This window comes from Vipera berus, assembly GCF_964194415.1.
Source record: "Vipera berus genome assembly, chromosome: 1".
Taxonomy (NCBI): Eukaryota; Metazoa; Chordata; class Lepidosauria; order Squamata; family Viperidae; genus Vipera; species Vipera berus.
Window position 1 is genome coordinate 213,756,742 of NC_138202.1, and position 22,179 is coordinate 213,778,920.

Sequence of the window (22,179 nt, forward strand, 5' to 3'; positions counted from 1 at the left end):
AATTCAGGTGCTTGACAATCCGCCCATCCTTATGACCGACCTCAGGGATGCTGCAATGACACCCCCCCACACCTATCTTCCCCTATCCCACTGTGGAATTCTGCAGGCCTTGGGGGTCATGTGGTTGCCAGTTGCCATCTTTGCCAAGTGGCTTCCAGCAGTCAACAGAAGCAGCCGGATTTGCGTCATGACTGCGTGATTCACTTAACAATTTGCTTAACAACCACTGCAAAAAAAGGTGGTAAAATCAGGTGTGGCTCACTTATCAACTGCTTGCTTAGCAACAGGAATTCCGATCCCAATTAGGGATCGTTAAGTCAGACTACCTGTATACTGAAGGCTCCCTTAGGCACTCCTGCTTGAGTCTGACTTCAGATTCTGCAGTTTTATCCCCACTGCATTTTAAATATTTCTGTAATATTTAAAGCCGTATTTATTTATTTTTACCTTTAGTGAGCTCTCTTCGGTGCTCTGGATTTGCATGGGTAATCTTGAGATGAAGCAGCCAAATTTGTCTCCTCTCCTGTTCTGTTACGTGTTCTGAATATATTGTAAAAGTGGAGAGTGACAATTCTATCCAGTCAGCTATAAATTGAAAATAAAATCATCTCTGTTCCTTTTGGTGGTGTAGCTATAACTCTGAATGGCCTCCTGTGCCCCTTAGGATGAGTGGGAAGTTAAATACTATTCCTCAGCCCCTCCAATAAATTAACCTGAAATCACATATTATTTGTATTTATTTATTTTTTTATTCCAGGCAAGGAGAGGGAGTGGGGAGATTCATCAGTGAACTATTAAGTTCACTTTTATAATTTATTGTGAAATGTTTTTATAAGGAGAGTGCATAGAATTTAAATAGTCATTCTTTATTTACCAATTTTGGAATATAGTGGAAGTACAGAATTTTGTCCGGTAGTTTTAGACCGGTTGAGAATCCATATTTTATAACTGAATCCAGACAAGAGAGAAATACCGTTAAGAAATCTAATAATACTGGATTAGATTTCTGCCTGTTCTGTATGAAGTTACTGGTGATCTAAAACACAAGATTTGCAGTTAGGGAACAAGTGTCAATCCAGATCTGCAGTTTTACAAGAGTGGTTTGAACTACTTCTGAAGAAGTCCATCTGACCTAAACTTCACCCTTTCCTAGAGAATCCAGGCTTGCTCTTATCTCTTACCACCTCCAAGTTAGATTATCATCATATATATATGGGAAGTATCTTTCAGATGCTGAGGTCACTTAGACTGGTCTAGCTCTTGGCTGTATGAGTTCAAAGGAGAGCGATCTATCAAGGTCCATACTGCCTCACAGGTATCAATATCACCTGGAGGTGTCAGGACTTAAAACCCCCAAGGTCTTTGAACTAAGCACCTTGGATTTCACAGGAAGCCACTGAACCATTTTTAGATGCCTGTGTCCACCTGAACACAGTTCTTTTGACCTGACGTTTAGGACAGTAAATGACATTTTCAATGTTGTCATTTACCTGCATTTTAATATGGCAGGAGTTTCAGGAAGATGCTTTTCAATTAGACGTGCTTAGCATATACTCCCACACTTTTGTTGAAACAGCTCATATTTTCAGAGACAAAGCTAGTAAACTATAAGGTGGATTTCTTTGCATCAATTGAGTTAGCTTTTGCATTCCACGGCGATACTAAAACTACAGTAGTGATGGCTACTCAGCTTTTCTTATTAAGGCAACGGTGACGATAGAAAATCCATTAAGAGCCATATTTAGGAAACTAGCTTTGCCTTCTTTGCCAATGTTTTCTTTTAACCTGTTTCCAAGATTTTGCCAAGGCGTATCTTGGAAAAACAAACTGGGAATCCGGCTGTGAGCTCTTACAATGTATTTTTTCTCAGAAAAGAACACCTTTTGAACAATAGTAATTACAGGATCAACAGTTCAGCTGAACTGCTGTGCTTTGATAGTCCTTCTGGGATCAAATGCCTTTCAACAGGCTTTCAGATGCCCGCTTTAGAAAGCATTCTAGAAATTAAAACTAGAAATATGCCACCTTTTGCTGGAGCTCAAGTGTTTTGATTGTTCCTGGAATGTGTGATACAAGAACGAGAGCCAGAGAATCAACTGACTTTCATTATAGTTTCTAGGAATTATGAGAGGCTGACGTTAGCCCTTTGCAGTAGACCAGACTAGAAAACCAAAGTTATGAATGCTAAAACTACTTTTATTATATGGTTACAGTAACAGAATCTTGTAAGTCCAAATACGCTTTTCCCGCCCTCCCTCTCTTTTTCTTGGTGACAACTAGGGAGAGTCAAGCCTGAGACATTTTCTCAAATTACATTTCTGTTTTGGACTTAAATTTCTTTTATCTGACTATTGCCTTGGTTGCAGCTCTTCCTTCCGTTCCTCAGGGTTATTCCTCCTGTCCATTAAACCTGCAAAGGAAAATGGTTGGAGCTGAGTTCTGTAAACATCAGGGTGAAGTCCCCATACATACATGGAAGCTCCACTGAGAAATATTTGGCTATCGAATAGCATTTATCATCTATTAATTCCAGCGCTAGCAGCAAGGTACCTGTGTAAAAGGAAACACATGAGAAGTCAAAGGTTATAAATTTATTTGGGGAAATTGATCTCAACCTTTTTGGAAGCTTATGAAAATCTCAAGCAGAAATTAATACACTCCCAACAAAACAGTTTAAACTTCCAGTAGAACAACGTTGAAAATATGTTTTTTCCTCTATTTCTCGATTTGTTTGTTTGTTTAGCCTTCACTGACGAGAACACCTTAGTGGGTTTAGCTTTTTTTTTTAATCCCATTTATATCCCGCCCTTCTCCAAAGACTCAGGGCGGCTTACAATCTAAAGCACAAATCAATGTGCTTAGCAATAGCCTTCATCCTATGTATATGCCTGCTTATTAGGGCTTTCAGGGCCCCCCAAGCAGCATTATTACAAAGTCAGCTTAATTGCCCCCAACAATCTGGGTCCTCATTTTACCTACCTCGGAAGGATGGAAGGCTGAGTCAACCTTGAGCCTGGTGGGACTCGAACCTGCACTAATTGCAGGCAGCTGGTGTTACTTAAGGAGGCATTAGCCCACTGCTCCACCAAGGCTTTTTAAAAGTTTTATGCTTCATTCCTCTGACACAAGCCTTTTCTCTCTTTTTTTCCCAAATGAAGGATGCAAATGAGGTAAGAATTAAGGCAAACCTAAAAGTCATGCAAATGAAATACATTTATATCCACTGACAATACAAGCACATGGCTGGACCAGACTCCTAAAGCTGCCCTCAGTCTGTCCACTACGACTATATAGCAGAAGGGCGACATACTTGCTAATGAACAGTTACACTACCATGGGGGGGGAGGGGTCAGTGTCACTAACATTATCCAGTTTAAGAAGACATAACTAGCATCAGTAAAACTTGAACAATAAATAGTATAGTTCACTGCAGCCTGGTATCACTGCGTAGGCATCAGAGGATAAAGGACTTATGAAATGACATTGCACACTTCACATTGTGGCATAATTTTGTTTTATAATAGATATTTTTTTTAAAATTCTTTTAGCAATTGACATTCTCATGCACACAAGTGTTTCAAACACAAGAAGCAAGTCCATTGATAGATAGTCCAAGCAATTTGTTGTTTGTGTGTGTGTGTGTGTGTGTGTGTGTGTGTGTTGTATAGATAGCTGCAAACTGAATGGAACATTTAAACTTCTGTGCAGTCCATGAAAGCATTTTATACATGCTCATTTCTGAATGTCACATTGCAGGAGTAATACGATGGAAGGGTCGCTCTTTGCCGCTTCTTTGAATTCATCCAACGTAATCTGGTCGTCTTTGTTCTTATCCATTTTGCTGAAAATCTTGTCTACTCGTTGCTCCGGTGTGAGGCCATCTTCGTTCATTTTCATCATTATTACAGTGCCCACCATTTTATAAATGGCCTTGAGAGAGAGAAAGAGAGAGAGAGAGAGAGAGAGAGAAAAAGAGGAATTTCATGAGATCCAGCAAAAATTACTCGATCAGTTGAAGCTACTACAGAGCGATGCTATAGTTCTTTAGAGAGAGAGAAAGTCAGCTGAGTTCAGTTGGGCTTATTCCCTGGGTAGTGAATATTGGATTGCACTTTAAGCGTCAACTCTGTCATCTGGCCTGATTTAAGCACAACAGTTAAATGTAGATTAAACAGAATGTTGAACATACGCGATCAGTGTCGGTACAATACACCGCAAAAGTCTAAGTTACACCCAAGAGATGGATGCTTTCTGATTTATTTATTTATTTATTTATTTTGAAAACCCGATGCGTTGCTTCCTTAAATTAGGGAGAACTTCACGTTTGTATTTTGTAAACAGAATGGGTCTGTGTACAATTGGGACTATTCACCTATATTTACTTTTTTTTTTTAAACCAGGCAGCCTTGTGGGGCTGAATCTTGTCAAAAAGAAGCAAGCCATCAATAATGAGAATGGAGGGCAGATTCTGTCACCACATTAACAGGGTCACTATCAGATTGAATGACACTCTTTCACCTCTCTGTGAGAAAATTTAAATGATTCACTCAAGGACTCTGCTGTATTGAGGCTTAAGATATAGAGCTGGGGTAAGGAACCTGCCACCCCACTCATTCGGTTCGGGTCTGGATGGGGAGGAACAGACTTCAACTCAACCCCGACAAGACCGAGTGGCTTTGCATACCTTCATCCCGGGTTTATTCGGATATTCCATCTCTTTCTATGGGGGGTGAATTATTACCCCCCGTAGATAGGGCTCGCAACTTGGGAGTCCTCCTAGATTCACGGCTCACCTTGGAAGATCACATGGTGGCTGTGACTAGGGGGGCTTTCGCCCAGGTTCGCCTGGTGCGCCAGTTGCGGCCCTATCTAAGCCGGGATGATTTATGCACGGTCACTCATGCGTTCGTGACCTCTCGTCTGGTCTACTGCAACGCTCTCTACATGGGGCTTCCCTTGAGGACCACCCGGAGGCTCCAACTGGTACAGAATGCAGCCGCGAGAGTTGTGTTGGGAGTCTCCCGATGCTCCCACGTTACACCTCTGCTCCGTGAGCTGCATTGGTTGCCAGTTGTCTTCCGGGTGAGATTCAAGGTACTAGTAATGGTGTTTAAAGCCCTACATGGCAGGGGTCCGGAGTACCTTAGGGAACACCTGCTGCCTGCATCAACTTCCCTCCGCCCTGTGCGTTCCCACAGAGAGGGCCTCCTCAGGGTGCCACCGGTCAGAGAATGTAGATTGGTAGCCCCCAGGGGGAGATCTTTCTCTGTGGGTGCCCCAGAATTATGGAACCAGCTACCAGTTGAGCTCCGGACGGCGCCCGATCTCCGCTCCTTCCGCCGCGACCTAAAAACATACTTGTTCGAACAAGCCGGCCTGGCCTGAGGGGGGATTGGGGGGGTTATTATTATTTTATTGGGGTTATTTATTATGTATTAATTGTTCTTTTAACGGGCATATATTTAATTACTTTTAACTTTTGTAATTTTGTATTTTACTCTTGCCCTGTACACCGCCCTGAGTCCTTCGGGAGAAGGGCGGTATAGAAATATTAATAAATTAAATTAAATTAAATTAAAAATTAAATTCATGCACAAGGACCTAATATTGCCACTGCTGCCTACTTACTAATGAAGACAAGTCCGTGTTTTCCCTCCCACCCCCATTCAGCTGACATGTCAATTCAGGCAGTCATCGGTTAATGACAGTAACTAGGACCAGATATTCCATTACCAAGCAATGCAGTCATAAAATGCAATATCACATGACCATACCACTCAGTGGTGACAAGCCAAGACTCCTTGTTGCTGGTGTTAAGTAAGGATCGTGAGTTGTTAAGTACCTAATTACGGGGGGGGAGTGCAAGGGTGACTGCTGTGGTGTAGCAGAGCCAAACTTTGCTTGTCTGAAGCTGGCAGAGATCACATGACTGTATGATGCTGCAACCGCTGTAGGCATGAGACAGCTGTCAGGTTCCCAGATCACAGTCGTGTGACTTCGGGGTGCTGGATGGAACTTGGAGGACCAGACTTAAGTACCACTCATTAATCACCATTGTAACTTTCAATGGTCGCTGAGTAAGTTATCATCAAAAGGGCTACCTGTAATGATGTCTAGGCTCATTGCGTAATTTTGCATTGTGTTGCAATTTGATGGGAGGCTGTGCAGTTTTTGCATTACGCACGATTACCTGCGAAGAAGGTTTGGAACTCAATCCTAACTTTATCTTTTATGACAGGGCTTTCAGGACAACGTATCTCATGTAATCATTGTCCCCAAAACTTTGATTTCCTCACTGTGGCCCTCCAAATGTTGGGAGGCTACAATATCTAGTAGCTACAACCCGCATGACCCATGGTGAAGAATACTGAGAGGCAATTCCACAGAATCCATAGATGTACCATGCACCCTATGGCACAGATTTAATTGTCAGCCATCACACCGACAAACCTCCTGCTTACATAGTCACAGGTTTTTTTGTACAGAGCCATCCATTCTATTTCACCACTGGCGTATTTCTGCAATTTTCAATCATAAAACCCTCAAGGTGATCAAACACCCCCCTCCCCGCCAAGAAAAATCACCAAAGCAAAATATTTTGTTTCTTGCTCATATTAGAAAGCAATGGGATACTGGAAGCTGGCTTACCTCTATAATTTCCAGCATCTCCACCCTGGTGATTTTCCCATCTCCATCTAAGTCGTACATATTGAAGGCCCAGTTTAATTTCTGTTCAAAGCTACCCCTTGAGGTGATGGAGAGGGCGCAGATGAACTCTCTGAAGTCAATGGTGCCGTCGCCATTCTTATCAAAGGTTCTGAAAGCATGTTGGGCAAACTTGGAGGCATCTCCGTAGGGGAAGAACTACCACATTAAACAGAGAAGAAAATATTAGCAGACCATATAAACCTTCACTTTTCGTTGTCTGTATCCGATTTAAGAATGTATTTATTTAAGGCTGAGCTCTGAGCACCTTGACCTGACAGAAATATTTGGCTTTCTTAGTATTCCTGTCTTTTGCACATTTGACGTCATCGTCACCCATACTGACACTTATAAAATTATATTCAAGACCAAGACTCCAGCCTTCGGTCCCTTTGAAGATGACATCTGGGCTTGAATTCTTCCAAGGGCCTGCAAAATTTATAATGTTGTAAATCAAACTAGATTAGCTATTTCCAGTTGCTGTCAAGACTGTGCCAGGAAACCCGAGACATATTGGCCTTCGGGGCTTTCCTTTCTTCCTTCGTTTCTTGCTTCAGCTATGAATTCTAATAACCATGAAAATTGTCCATTTATGAAGCGAAGACAAAGTGCATCTTCATGACCTTTCACAGCATTGAATTTCAGGGATGCCTTTGTACCAATAACCGGAGAATGAGCACATGCAGTTACTTTTTTTGTGTGTGTGGTAATTTCAGCTTATCCTATTCTGCTACATTTTTAATATCAGGAGCAACTGAGTGAGGTCTTTGATATTATCTGCTTGATATTTATGGAAAGTATTTCTTTTAAAATTTAACCAGAATTTCTGTTGCTAAGCATAGTGGCTGATAGGTGAGTTGTGCCATTTTTGTGAACATTTTTGCCACGGTTAACGGTGTGTGTGTTTGTGTGTGTGTGTATGATAGATATATATATAGATAGATATAGATAGATATAGATACACACACACACATATACATACACACACAGAGATGACAATCATAAATATGAGGACCAGTTGTAAGTCACTTGTTTCAGGACCGTCGTAGCTCTGAACCGTCGTCGCTAAATGAATGGCTGTTCTGACAGAGAGCTCTGTTCTGCGAAGCCATCTAGAAGCCTAAGGGGAAGGAGGCCCATAAATCCACGTATTCATCTAAAAAAAAATGGATGAACTTTCTTCTACTCAGGGAGTGGATCGGAACAGCACGTCACAAAGAAACAAGGGCAAAGTTGTATTGCTGAGGAGTCGGAATTGCTCAGCTCTGCTTTTAAGAGAAAAAAAAGTGTATTTCTGATTCATGTGGAACTCTTATTTCCACCAAAAGACGCCTTCCTTCTGGCTGGCAATAAGAAGCCAACACTACTTCTTGCTGAGATGTGAAAACAGCAGGACGAGTCCTGAGTTATTTTAACATCTCATTCCTGAGTCGGTCTACATGTTGCAATCGTTTCAGACATGAAAGTTTTCTTCTCAGCTTTTAACAGAAAACTAAAGCTTTGAAATACGGTGAAACACCATGGAAACAGCTGCACCTAACTTTGGTGTGCTGGATCTTTAAGTGGAAGAAAACTAAGGCCTTGGGTTTGGTTTCTTTTTTCTCTTTTAGCCCTCTCGACAATTTCCCAGTCTGTGAATCCCTGAAAAGGGTTAAGTCACAGCCAGTCTGCTCTCCCAGTCCTAAAAGAGGCCAGAAGAGACTCCCTTCTTAACAATAAAAAAATAAGAAAAGTAAAAAATGTCTGGGCTGATTTTAAACAGCTATCTAGAGTCAATTAGCCAAAAGAAAGCTCAGCTTATTAAGAGCAATTAGCAACTGCGTACAGCTCAAAAAAACAAAAAAACTATTTATTTCAATTGAAATTATAAAGCGAGGAAACCAGAAAGGAAACCCTTGACTCTCAAGCTATGTTGTAATCAACATCTTGCCCTTCAGTGATACAGGTAGTCCTCGAGTTACGACAACAATTGAGCCCAAAACTAATTTGCCAAGTGAAACATTTCTTAAGTGAGCCTTTGCCCCGTTTTACCACTTTTCCTGCCACAGTTGTTAAGTGAATCACTGCATTTGTTAAGTTAGTAACACGGCTGTTAAGTGAATCTGGCTTCCCCAAGTGACTTTGCTTGTCAGAAGGTCGCAAAATCTGAACACACGTGACCCTAGGACATTGCAACCGTCATAAATATGAACCGGTTGCTCAGCATCTCAATTTTGATCATGTGACCATTGGGAGGCTGCAGTGGTCGTTAAGTGTGAAAAACGGTCATTGGTCACTGTTTTCAGTGCCTTTGCAACTTTGAATGGTCACTAAATGAACTGTTGTAAGTCGAGGACTACCTGTAATTGGCATTAACAAAAAAAAGGGCAACCTCTTTTCTTAATGTTAATTGCCAGCAAAGGAACAGTATTTATGGGGGAACAAAATGCTTCCTCCTTCAATTTCTGCACTCTCTGGCTCCAATAGAAATTACAGGTGAAACTCGAAAAATTAGAATATCGTGCAAAAGTTCATTTATTTCAGTAATGCAACTTACAAGGGGAAACTAATATATGAGATAGACTCATTACATAATCATCACAATTATGACAAATCAGGGCTTGAACTACCTTGCTTTGCATGTAATGAGTCTATCTCATATATTAGTTTCCCCTTTTAAGTTGCATTACTGAAATAAATGAACTTTTGCACGATATTCTAATTTTTCGAGTTTCACCTGTACTCAAGGGTGTTCTGCTTGCATTCTAGCAGTCAGGAAATGAAAAGACAAAATGATGTGAGGAGAAAAAAGTTGTTTTTTAAACTGCTTTTAAATTTCATATTCAAACTCGTCTTTTTAAATCACGGTCTGAAATCCACAGGAAAATTATAATACAAGGGTTTTCTTTGCATTTGCTTTTTCTGTCAGCCCAGAGACTTCTTTTAAAAGGTATCCTTTCAGAACGATTTAGAGGTGCTTTTAGGACAGAGACACTGGTTTTTTTTCAGCCTACAGACAATTCATATCAGGTTCTCAACCCCTAAGGACTGCCTCTGAAAGTGACTTTGCACACTGACGTGGACATCACAAGAACTCCCTCCCACTTTTCTTCCTCTTGGTGACTCAAAAAGGCCACACCACCACAGTGTTACAAACAACGTAGCACCAGAGGCATAAGACAGGATCACCCCGATTTCCTTAGGAAGCTTTCCAAAGCACCAAAATCGGCACTATGAAAATATAATTTGGCTGCTGTGTGATTTATTTGACATTGTTTTGTGCTGCTTAGCAGAAGCTAAACTCCGGCATCTTGAGACTATAGAAAACACCAGAAATAAGCAATCAATCATTTTTTTAAAAAAATCAGTAATTTGTAGCAAAATCCTTCAAGAGATGGGAAAATTCCTTTAGTCAGCAGGGGGCTTTCGATGTGGCAGAGATTTCCTGCTGTTTGAGAATGTGGTTTGCAATCTTCTGGGTGTCCCTCATGGGGAGAGGATTCCTTGGGCAATGAGAAGGGGCTGTCCTATGATGAAAAGGAAGGAGGAAACTCAACCAATACATAGTCTCCTGCCCTATTTCTCTCAGCGTGAGCTGTTCTTCCAGCTGAATAAAATTCAGGATTCATCCCAATGGTACTAATGCTTACGGTACTACAGTGACCAAATGTCTATCAGTGGTTGGAATATAAAGAGAGCTGTAATCACTTAATTTTTTTTTGCAAGGGACAGCATTTCTGAAGGAATTATGTAAAAATAATAATAATCTGCTGACTCTGCAAAGAGCTATAAAAGGAAAGTATCCTGGAACAAAATGTGGTCTATACTGGGCCACTTTGGAAGAAGGAAACAACCATGTTAAAATCTTCTGAAGATTTGTCTCTGGGGTGGTGTGTTGCCCTCTTAGCATTGGATTATTCTTGAATTATAATTATAATTATAATTACCCATGTAATTATTAAAGGTAAAGGTATCCCCCGCACATGCGTGCTAGTCGTCTCTGACTCTAGGGGCCGGTGCTCATCTCCGTTTCAAAGCCGAAGAGCCAGCGCTTGTCCGAGGACATCTCCGTGGTCATGTGGCCAGCATGACTAGACGCCAAAGGCGCACAGAATGCTGTTACCTTCCCACCGTAGTGGTCCCTATTTTTCTACTTGCATTTTTATGTGCTTTCGAACTGCTAGGTTGGCAGAAGCTGGGATGAGTAACAGGCGCTCACTCTGTTATGCAGCACTCTGGATTCGACCCGCTAAACTGCCGACCTTCTGATTGACAAGCTCAGCGTCCTAACCCACCGCGTCCCTTAATTATTACTGCCATGTTAAAAAAGGGCAGGGTTTTGATTATGAAGTAGCAGATTCTCACCTTGCATTTTCTTGACCCCCTCCTGCAGATTAGCCTGATGGACAATACATGTTGAATAGGTGAAGTTGCCGTCGGCCTTGACTTTTTCTGCTCATTAACTGAGCAAACATTATTTACTCATTGATATTGCTAGGCTTTTTGTTTGTTTTTGCCGGCCACTAGTTAGTAAGAAAAGGTAGCTCAAGCCAGGAGCAGGCCTTCTGTAATTCTTAAATTTTGTTGCAATACCAATTCATATCGCTCTGGATGCATGGCTGACACATAAACTGCTTGAAATCCAACTGAATGGCATACATTTTATTAATAAACAAATGCATCTGTAGTAACACAATATCTAATTCCACAGTTCTGGTTTAGAGTATCAGTCAATATTGACGAGACTCAGATTTGGTTCTGAAGCTCATTCTGTATCATTTGTCTATCTATTTAATGTCTCTGCCTATCTATAGAGATCAATCTCTCTCTCTCTCTCATCTATTATCATCTCTTTCTATCTATCTATCTATCTATCTATCTATCTATCTATCTATCTATCTATCTATCTATCTATCTGGACGCAGTGGTTTAGTGGGTTAGGACACTGAGCTTGTCGATAAGAAGATCGGCAGTTTGGCGGGTCGAATCCCGAGTGCCGCGTAACAGAGTGAGCGCCTGTTACTCGTCCCAGCTTCTGCCAACCTAGCAGTTCGAAAGCACGTAAAAATGCAAGTAGAAAAATAGGGACCACTACGGTGGGAAGGTAACAACGTTCCGTGCGCGTTTGGCATCTAGTCATGCCAGCCACATGACCACGGAGACGTCCTCGGACAAGCGCTGGCTCTTCAGCTTTGAAATGGAGATAAGCACCGGCCCCTAGAATTGGAAACGACTAGCACCCATGTGCGGGGGAACCTTTACCTCTATCATCTATCTATCTATCTATCTATCTATCTATCTATCTATCTATCTATCTATCTATCTATCTATCTATCTATCTATCTATCTATCGTCTATTTATCTATATTATTTATTAGCTATCCACCCATCCTCTATCTGTCAGTTGCAACTATTCAGATTAAACCATTCACTGGATTGTTTAGAGTAGGGCAGATGAATAGCCATATAAAATATTCTGAGTGCCACGGAAAGAAGTGCAGTATAAAACAAACAGGGAAACTAAATCTCTTAGGAATTGGTCTCCTTTGTACAGAGGAGGGGAGGGCCTTCTCCAAGGCATTCATTTCCACCACCTTCTCCCTCATCTAAAAAGAAATTCTGAATTCCCCCACTGGGATTCAAACAACATGGAAATTAGCTAAGTGTACAATGTACATGGGGGTGGGGGGGAAGAAGGAGCTTAGAACAGAATCTCTCACTCTTCTCTGCATGCCTCCTGACAAATGGTTTTAAAACTGCAGGGGGGAAAAAACCCACCACAAGGGAGTTGTGATGTGGAGCATCTGTTATTCTGAGTATCGGACATGATAAAAACAAATGTATAAGGTTCGTAGAAGTTGGTTGCACGTTCATACACACACTTGCCTCAGCCCTTGTTTTTTCTACACATATAGATGCATTCAGAATTCCATCTCTGAACTGAATATAATTGCCAAGTCCTTAAGTCAACCAAGCCCAGTTGGAGATCTTTTTCTGTGGTTGCCTCACAAAGGAAGGTAGAGCAGGACCCATGGCAAGCTTGTGCTCCTTAGTTTAAGCATCAAATTGTGCTGTAGCATGGAGGCTCCCACAAGGCTCTTGGAAAGCTAAAAAAGACAGTTTCTCCCATTAGAAAAACACCATTATAAAGCTTGGAACCGGCTTGTCTTAGCAGAATTGTCTTTCTAGGAGTCTTGGGTTCAAGTGTCTCTTTCTGTCCATTAAAGAAGATGTTTCTTTTACCTACCCCTCCTCTCCAAAGCCCCCACCTCAGCAGAGAGTGACAAGTGCTTGCCTATTTATTACTTCTCTGTACATGGCTGGTCTCAGATGCAATTGCGGCTTTAAATAAAGTTCTAACCTGCAGGAATAAATCTCTTGATTCACACTGATGGGGAATTAGTTATTAACCAGCAGGAAATGAATTGATTTTGAATTACAGTGTTCTCTAATTAGATCTGAACAATGAGAAGTTAAAGGCAGTCACAGCAGAGTGCCACAGGCCGGCATATTGGCAATCTTACCCTTATGCAATGCTAACCACAGCCCCACTGGGCATTATTGCTGAAACAATTACTCTGCCGTGACGTCAACTGGGGGAGGCAGGTAATTCCATGGAACTTGACAAGTGATTTTCCTCCAACACAAGACTCTACACACTGAACGTCTTTGCTAAAAAAATTATACTGAAGCCTATCAGAGAAGTAAATAGATGAGAATCCTAGGTTCATGCCACAAGAACAGAGGCCAAGAAAGCATCAAATCCAATGGTTAGGGCTACTACTAAACCCTATTTGCTTCAGGACAGATATATTCAGAAGTAAAGACGAGGAATTTGCTGCCTTTCCCAAGTCACTAAACTTTAACTCTCAGCCTCCCGCTTGCACTGTCTTACCTGACTGGTGTCACTGTGAGACGTGGTTTGGCAACATCTACTCCGCTACGAATTCTCCACCTCTAAAGTCATGTTAAATGTGGAAAGTAACTCTCCAAGAATACTGTGAGTTCCTATTTTTCTCCGACTTGCTAGTTGCTATCCTTTTACCTGGAGATAACTGAGACTGTTTGCTGGAGTTTTCTTTTGTTTTTGAATAATGCATTGATTAGGGGAGGTATTTTTGTTTGAATTAATTGTCTGCAAGGACAGAGGGAAGATCCACTGCCAAGCCAACGGTCAGATAAATGAGGCTTTAGCCCAGATCAAGAAGTGGTTCAGAAAGTCCTGCTCTCAATTCACAGGAAGGTAAAGCTACTTGTATTCGAACAGCTATAAAGTAGTAAAGAAATCCTGTAACTCTGAAAGTGCTTTTCTTTCTAGGTTCTCTTACTCACAAATCATGTGACACTGGACACTCACCCTTTGATAGCCTACTCAGAGGGAGTCCCAAGACTGCCCAAGAAAAAAGGAGGGGGTTCCGGAGCTACAAATCGCCTACAACAGACATGTCAAACACAAGGCCCGGGGGCCGGATCCAGCCCGCGAAGTGGTTTCATGTGGCCCGCGAAGCCATCCTGGAAACAGTGAAGGAACAGCCCCCACTGCCTTGGCTCTGGCCCAGAGACCCTCCTTCTGCCAGAGACCCTCAGATCTGTCCCACTCCTGCCCAGGCCCCCATAGGCACCCTTGATGCGAACGATGTAGAGCTGGCCACGCCCACCCAGTAGGCCATACGCACTCTAGCCACGCCCACCCAGTAGGCCACGCCCACCCTGGCCACACCCACCCGGCCCCCTGAGGGCAACCGCAATGCTGATGCGGCCCTCAATGAAACTGAGTTTGACACCCCTGGCCTACAACCATTTAAAGCCTAAATACTTAATAATGTTAGTGGGAACGGGGTTTTCGGGAAGAGAATCTCTGTGAACCCCACTGAGGTTCATTAGCTTCAGGAAAAGGGGTTATTAACAGCGCTAAAGTTGCTGTATCCCTCTCTAGCATTTGAATTTGTTTCCTGGTGTCCCTGCCTGAAACAGCCCCTGAAACACTTTGCTTTTAAAGTGAAGCAGACCTAAACGACACATAGGATGCAGTGTGTTTTAACACCTGTAATGGCAGATCATGAAAAGTTCACCTGATTATATGTAAAAGCGCAATACTGTTGCTGATGGGGTGGAAGGAAGGATGGATGGACAGAAGGAAAGAAGACATTTATTTTTTGTTGTTTTTGTTTTTAAAATGAACACCTAAGATTTCCTGCCAAATTTTTCTCCCCCCACCCCACCTCTGCATCTGTGGATGAAGGATGTCAATTCAATAGTTATCCTTTCTATAAACAGCTGCACTCTTCTAAAATGGCATGACGGAGAACCTTTTACCTGCAATTTTTATTCTGAGGACTACTGTATCAATCATATTTGGGCAACTCTGCCTAAGTTGCCCATTAGTGGATTGATCCTCTCTTGTCTAGACAATCTGCACTTCAATACTTATTTATCTGGGTATAAGCTATGCTGAATTTCACTAGAACCTACTTCCATAAGGAGATACTGTAGGTAAGATTGGAGTGTTGTTTGAAAATAATATGCATCCTTCCCATCCTAAATAAATAGATCAAATTGTATTTTCAGGCTGCATAAAACCTGTGTTTCCCTCCACTGTTTCATTTCTAGAAGCCTCAAGCGTACATAGAATATTTACATCTTGTCGAGGAGAAATGTATTCATTCTATTTATAGATACCACAAAGCACAGCCTCAAAATTATTGTTTTCATAAACAATCCTTCTGGCAGGCGCTAGAAAATACCCTAAGTTGATGTAAGCTGCTCAACCACCTAATCACGGTGTTCTCAGTGGGTTAGGATGCTGAGCTTGTCGATCAGAAGGTCGGCAGTTTGGCGGGTCGAATCCCAAGTGCCGGGTAACAGAGTGAGTGCCTGTTACTCGTCCCAGCTTCTGCCAACCTAACAGTTCGAAAGCACGTAAAAATGCAAGTAGAAAAATAGGGACCACTATGGTGGGAAGATAACAGCGTTCCATGCTCCTTTGGAGTCTAGTCATGCCGGCCACATGACCACGGAGACATCCTCGGACAAGCGCTGGCTCTTCGGCTTTGAAACGGAGATGAGCACCGGCCCCTAGAGTTGGAAACGACTAGCATGCATGTGCGGGGGAACCTTTACCTTTACCTTTACTGATGCTTAAGAAAGAAATACTAGATTAATGCTAATCTCACATCAGTTTGCTATTTTCAACCTACAGTGAAAATGGACACCAAAAAGAGTAAAGTCAAGATTCTCTGGGTGTGGATAAAAAGTTAACATGCACAGGGAAGTATCTGGATTAAAGAGAAAGGAATCCACAAAAATCTTTTTTTTTAATTGAAAAGTTTTACAATACATCTTATCAAAAAAATCTTATCAAAAATTTCAGATGCATATATGCTAGCTTGCAAAGTAGAATTTCAATTATGCATTTATTTATTTTTTTCTTCTCTAAAAATGGATTAGGATTATTTATTAGTTGCTACAGTAAATCACTAGAAGAGACTTGATTTTTTTATGAGCCCTCCCTGAATGGCAGCTGAGATAGACTTTTTGAAAAGCAGCCCACAACTCAAGTTTGAAGGATACTGTATAAGGTTTCCAGGTTCTATTCGATTTTTTAACCAGTTTCACCAGCTAGACTCTGATGTAAGAAAATGCATACAGAATAAAAAGGTAAAGGTAAAGTTTCCCCCGCACATGCGTGCTAGTCATTTCTGACTCTAGGGGCCGGTGCTCATCTCCGTTTCAAAGCCAAAGAGCCAGCGCTTGTCCGAGGACGTCTTCGTGGTCATGTGGCCGGCATGACTAGACGCCAAAGGAGTGATTAACGTTGCAGTTAGCAGCCTGTGAGTCCACTCTCCACGTTTCTCCAGCATTCTCCCATTCAGCATGTAGGATTGAGCTGCATCAATTAGGGTCCCTTCCTTAATTGCAAGGCTGCCCTGATCGAATAGCAATAGCAGTTCGACTTATATACCACTTCACAGTGCTTTTACAGCCCTCTCTAAGCAGTTTAGAGTCAGCGTATTTCCCTCAACAATCTGGGTCCTCATTTTCCTGACCTCCGAAGGATGGAAGGATGAGTCAACCTTGAGCCGGTGAGAATTGAACTGGCGAACTGCTGGCAGGCGGCAGTCAGCAGAATTAGCCTGCAGTACTGTGTTCCCACCACTGCGCCACCAGGGCTCTTTCCTTATGCTCCTCTTTGCCTTGTCTTTCCATCCTCCATAGCTATAATGTTAAAATTTATCCAACTTTTTTTTGTAACAAATTTGGATAATCCTCACAAAGTAGGGCTGGGTCTCCTCTGCTGTTCTGTACCAGCCTGCTACCGGCCCTGCAGAAAAAGCAGGGACAACCTCTTTACAAACGGCAAGAGGCTGGAATAAAGCCTGCCAAATTTATTAACATAAAACAGACACCAACCATGAAACAGGAGCTATGAAACAGGAACTATTCAAGCGGTTGCCTTCAGCAAACCAGCCCTCCCACACATTCCCCTTTTATACAGTTCAGGGCGTGGCTTCTCTCTGCCTCCTTCCGAGGTGCCCCATTTCCTTCCTCTGTTTACTCCTGATTGACTGCCTCCTGCGTCGGGCGTCCTTGAACAGGGCCAGCTGTGGGTCATCTTCATCCACGCTGTCAGGCTCACACAGCTGGGTCTCCGTCGTGACCTGGTGGGAGGGGCCTGGCTGAGGGCTCTGCGGAGCCTCAAGGCCATCATCAGCAAGCTCTTCAACACCCCCTCCTCCTCCTGAGTCGTCCGACCCAACTGCCGAACCCACAGGCTGACCCTGAATCACAACATCTGCAAGCCTTCCCAAGCCCCTTCTAACACATTCCTGACAACCTCGTGTGGTGAAGTGGTTAAGAGGCTGGAGTAGAAATGGATACGTTCTTGTCCAGCCTCAGTTATGGAAGCTCATTAAGTGAATGTGGGACTCTCTCTCTCTCTTTCTCTCTCCACTCTACCTTACAGGGTTTGTGTGAGAGAGAGAGAAAAAAGGAAGAGGTGGCCTTATACAGGTAGTGATCGACTCACGACCACAATTGAGCCCAACATTTCTGTTGTTAAGTGAGACATTTGTTAAGTGGGTTTGGCCCCACTTTATGACTTTTCTTGCTACAGTTGTTAAGTGAATCACTGCAGTTGACAAGTTAGCAACACGGTTGTTAAGTGAATCACTTTTCCCCATTGACTTTGCTTGCCAGAAAGTCACAGAAGGAGGCCCCCCCTGACCCTGTTACACAGCAATGGTCATAAATATGAACAAGCTGACAGGCACCTGAATTTCGATCACATGATCATGGGGAGGGGGGGCGCTACAAAGGTCGTAAGTGTGAAAAATGGACTTGCCACTTTTTTCAGTGCCTTTGTAACTTTCCATGATCTGTTGTAAATCGAGGACTACCTGTACATGACTCCTTGAGCCCCTGCATGAGTGCTAGGATGTGAGTGTAAAAATATGAATAACATGAAAAAAAATATGTAAAATAAATTTCACTGTCATTATCAAAAAAAGGAAGTATCTAAATAAATCCAGTTGAGTATTTAAATATATAAATGAACCATTATTCTATAGCTCAGACACATAGAATACTAACTTGAAAGAAAAATGCATATAAACAGCCTTCTGGGGTTATTAACTGACAGATCAATATTCCTGTCTGGTAAGGTATCTCATCAATGAGATTGCTTCACCTGCCTCAGGGCTTCTATGCACTTCCTCACCTAGAGCCAAAAACATCATTTCCAGGTGCTCAAATCATTACAAAAGCAGGAAACCTGTGACCCTCCAGATGTCGCTGGACTATTAAAATCAGCCCAACCAGTCAGTATGGCCAGTGGTAAATAATACGACAGCAATAGCAGTAGCACTTATACTTATATACCCCTTCACAGTGCTTTACAGCCCTCTCTAAGCAGTTTACAGAGTCAGCCTATTGCCCCCAACAATCTGGGTCCTCATTTTACCGACCTTGGAAGGATGAAAGGCTGAGTCAATCTTGAGCTGGTGAGAATCGAACCGGCGAACTGCTGGCAGGCGGCAGTCAGCAGAAGTAGCCTGCCCTACTGCATCCTAACCACTGTGCCACCATAGCTCTATGCTGGGGATTCTTTAGCAACCTCTGGAGAGTGACACAAGTTTCTCATGAAAAATACAGCATAGCAAGTCCAGATTTCCCACTGTATCTAATGGAGAGGTCTTTTACCTGCATTCAGTATTACTGCAGTTCAACTGCTTTTAATAGAGGGACATCTTTATTTTAAGGCTGTTGCACTATCTCCTTCCATTATGAGTTAATAGCACTAAGTGACAACAGAAAACATCAGGTCAATATGAACAGAAGAAGCTCATATTCCTGCAATGAGCTCAAGGCAAATAGTTGCTGTTGCTGCTGCTGCTTTGTCTCCCTAGGGCCTAGGCAGAGAGATTATGTCTGAATTTACTCTCGGCGTTTCCTTCTATTCATTGCATCCTCTGAGGACTCTCTAAGAAATATTTTCCTTTAATAAGGAAAGGAAACCTGCTAATGCTCAGGTGTTATTGCTCTGTTCTTGGGCAAATGATTATCAACCTGTCCTGCAGTAGGTGCCTTTTAAAACAGTAAAAGAAGGCCATTTCTCTTGATTTCAAGCTTCTCTTTCCCCAGATGTAGTATTGTAAATGCAGCAAAATTGACACCTCACCTAAGCCAGCTTATTCAGTGGCTATTCCACACAGGGTCTTGAGTTCTTCGCCATAAACATGCAAATAAATATGCAAGTCCTTTTGAGCAATCCCTTAGTTGGAAAAAGTAGGTAATCATTCTCTTTAAACAGATAAGCAGATGACAATGAGAATTGTCCACAGTATGATTCAATATCTGTCTACTCAGACATCAGTGCTAGTGTACTGTGTTTAATGCAAGTAGACAGTGAACGGCAGCCTACAGGCATAAATTATTCATTCCCTATGTCCTTCCATCTTAGTCAATAAAACTCATTGTACATTTTCTAGCCCTATGATGTAATGAACGATTACCTCTACTTCAAGCTATTATTTCTGTACTGTTAGGGTCCTTAATGCAGCAAATGTAGCAATGGCAATCCATACTTTTGCTCCAAATAGCCAAGATACTGTACATGTGAAAGGTTTTGTATGGCATATATTAATTCAAGGCTATCCACTGTGAGAAAGATCAGGAAGAGCATTCCTAAGAGATTTCTGGATAAAATTAACTAAGTATTCAGGACTAATAGTTCCTATGAATGTTGCATACAAACAAGGACAGTAAGCAAGATTCTCTTAAGCTAAAAATTATCCCAGTTTTTAAAGAAGGTTTCTTGAAATCCACTTGGAAGCTTCAACTGGTCCAGAAGCTTGTAAGCTGCCCTGAGTCTTCGGAGAAGGGCGGGATATAAATGGAATTAAATAAATATAGCAACACGACCAATATGCTCTCATGATGTCAACATAATAACATACTATGAAAGTTGCCTTAGTTCCCAGAATTCTTCTAGGTGCAAGCAAGGTGATGGTCCTTATCAATAAAAATCGTCCAAGGCATAGCACCAGGTTATTTATGGGACCATCTATCCCCCATGGCATTTACCCTGTGGAATGAGGTTCCCCTTGATTTCCATGGGACTTCCACCCTGATGGCATTCCATAAAGCCTTGAAGTCCTGGCTGTTCTGCTAGATCAGGGGTAGGCAACCTTGGCTCTTTTATGACTCATGGACTTCAACTCCCAGAATTCCTGAGCCAGCTATTCTGGCTCAGGAAATCTGGGAGTTGAAGTCCATGAGTCATAAAAGAGCCAAGGTTGCCTACCCTTGTGCTAGATCTTGGATTAAGGTGGAAAGGCCCTATATTTTGTCTACATTCTTGTATAAAGAAACCAGATCCCCTCCTTGGCTCGTTGTGCATTATGTTTTTATGGTTTATTACACTGTGGACCATCCCAAAACAGTCGAAGTTGGGCACTGCCTAAGCTGAATTAAATAAATAAAAATTATAAGAATTAATCTATTACAGTGTTTTAAACTTCAACATTCCATAAAGGTTACCAGCATAGCAGTCTTGGTCATGGGTTATGAAATCTGAAGTTCAACCCATTTAGAAGACATCAAATAGGCGAAAAGGAATTTACATTTGTATTTATTTATTTGGAAAATGCATATGGCCCACCTCTCTGATATATGCGGTGGCCGTTGCCAGTATTTCACAAGACAAAAATAAATATAAATCCAGAAAACCTCCCCTAAAATGTCATACTTCCCACCATAGCACCACAACATCTTGATTCTACATTTGTTGGGCTCATTATCCATCCTAGCTCTATTTATTTGTTTTATCTTAAAAGTATTTCTTTTTCAGTATATAAAAAAAACTTGTCTAGTTAAACTACCTGAAGCTAAAGCAGAGAAGATCCACTACAGAAGAAGAAACCAAGTGCGTATATTAAAATGGCAATGAAATGAAAACAAAAAGATCACTTTCCAAATAAGTGGAATGCCAAATAAAATACATACATTTCATACAATTTGCAGGCATTAAGTTTCTCTAAATGTGTCATTTCACACGGATGGTATCCCACCCTCAAAACATCTTTTCTGAATAAATTTACATAAAGGAGTCATGGCTCTTCAATAGCTTCAAGGATTTATAAGAGAAGTTAAGGATGTTGAGAAAATATCACTATTACAAAAACAGCAGAAAATAGATGAAAGTTGATGGATAAGCAGGGGAATGATGGAACCAGTATACTCCCAGAATTCCCTAGCCAATATGAGAGTTGAAATTCACACATCTTAAAGTTGCCAAGTTTGAAAAACACTGCTCCAAAGTATAGATATTACTCACATGGAAGCTGTTAAAAAGACATTAAAAGCAAATGGGAGTATTTCAAACTTCTAAAAAATAAGGTGTCTGAATCTGAATGTCTGAAATATGAAATATTTATTTATTTAGTGTGCCAGTGACTCATTATAAACCATGAAAGTATGACATTCTGAAAGACGCCTGTTCTTTAAAATAAAGAAATCACTGGAAACTATTCCAAAGTAAACCTACAGGAGTAGACTCTCAGTCACAAATGATAAATTGTTCCTCTTTAAAATAGTTGTAATGTTATAGCTGTAATGGCTTTCATGTGAATCTGAGAATAAAATACATTTTTTTTCTGTCAAGAGAATTAAAGCTGTAAATAAAATCAACCCTAGTCAGATGTTGAGTTATATACCGTAGTTGTACAATTCTATATATGCTTATTAGAAATAAGCTGACTTAGTACAATGGAAGTTTCTCCAATATTTATTTTATTTATTTTTTATTTTAATTCCATTTATATCCCGCCCTTCTCCGAAGACTCAGGGCGGCTTACAAGCTTAGCAGTAGCCTTCATTCTATGTATATGCCTGCTTATTAGGGCTTTCACACACACACCCCAAGCGGCATTATTACAAAGTCAGCTTAATTGCCCCCAACAATCTGGGTCCTCATTTTACCTCCCTCGGAAGGATGGA

The 22,179-nt window shown here is 41.6% G+C and overlaps 1 protein-coding gene across 2 annotated transcripts in view; it reads right to left on the reverse strand.

Moving 5' to 3' along the window:
* Positions 1-3,732: 3,732 nt before the first annotated feature.
* The window catches only part of VSNL1 (visinin like 1), a gene marked incomplete at both ends in the record, with an annotated part of 54,417 nt that continues 35,970 nt past the window's right edge, over positions 3,733-22,179 (reverse strand). Inside the window, 2 exons of one of the 2 annotated variants that reach the window (XM_081340142.1) lie at positions 3,733-3,930; positions 6,649-6,864. In XM_081340142.1, coding sequence (XP_081196268.1) covers positions 3,733-3,930; positions 6,649-6,864 — 414 coding nt within the window. The remainder of the gene's footprint in view (positions 3,931-6,648; positions 6,865-22,179) is intronic. The other variant, XM_081340143.1, reaches the window with a different exon arrangement.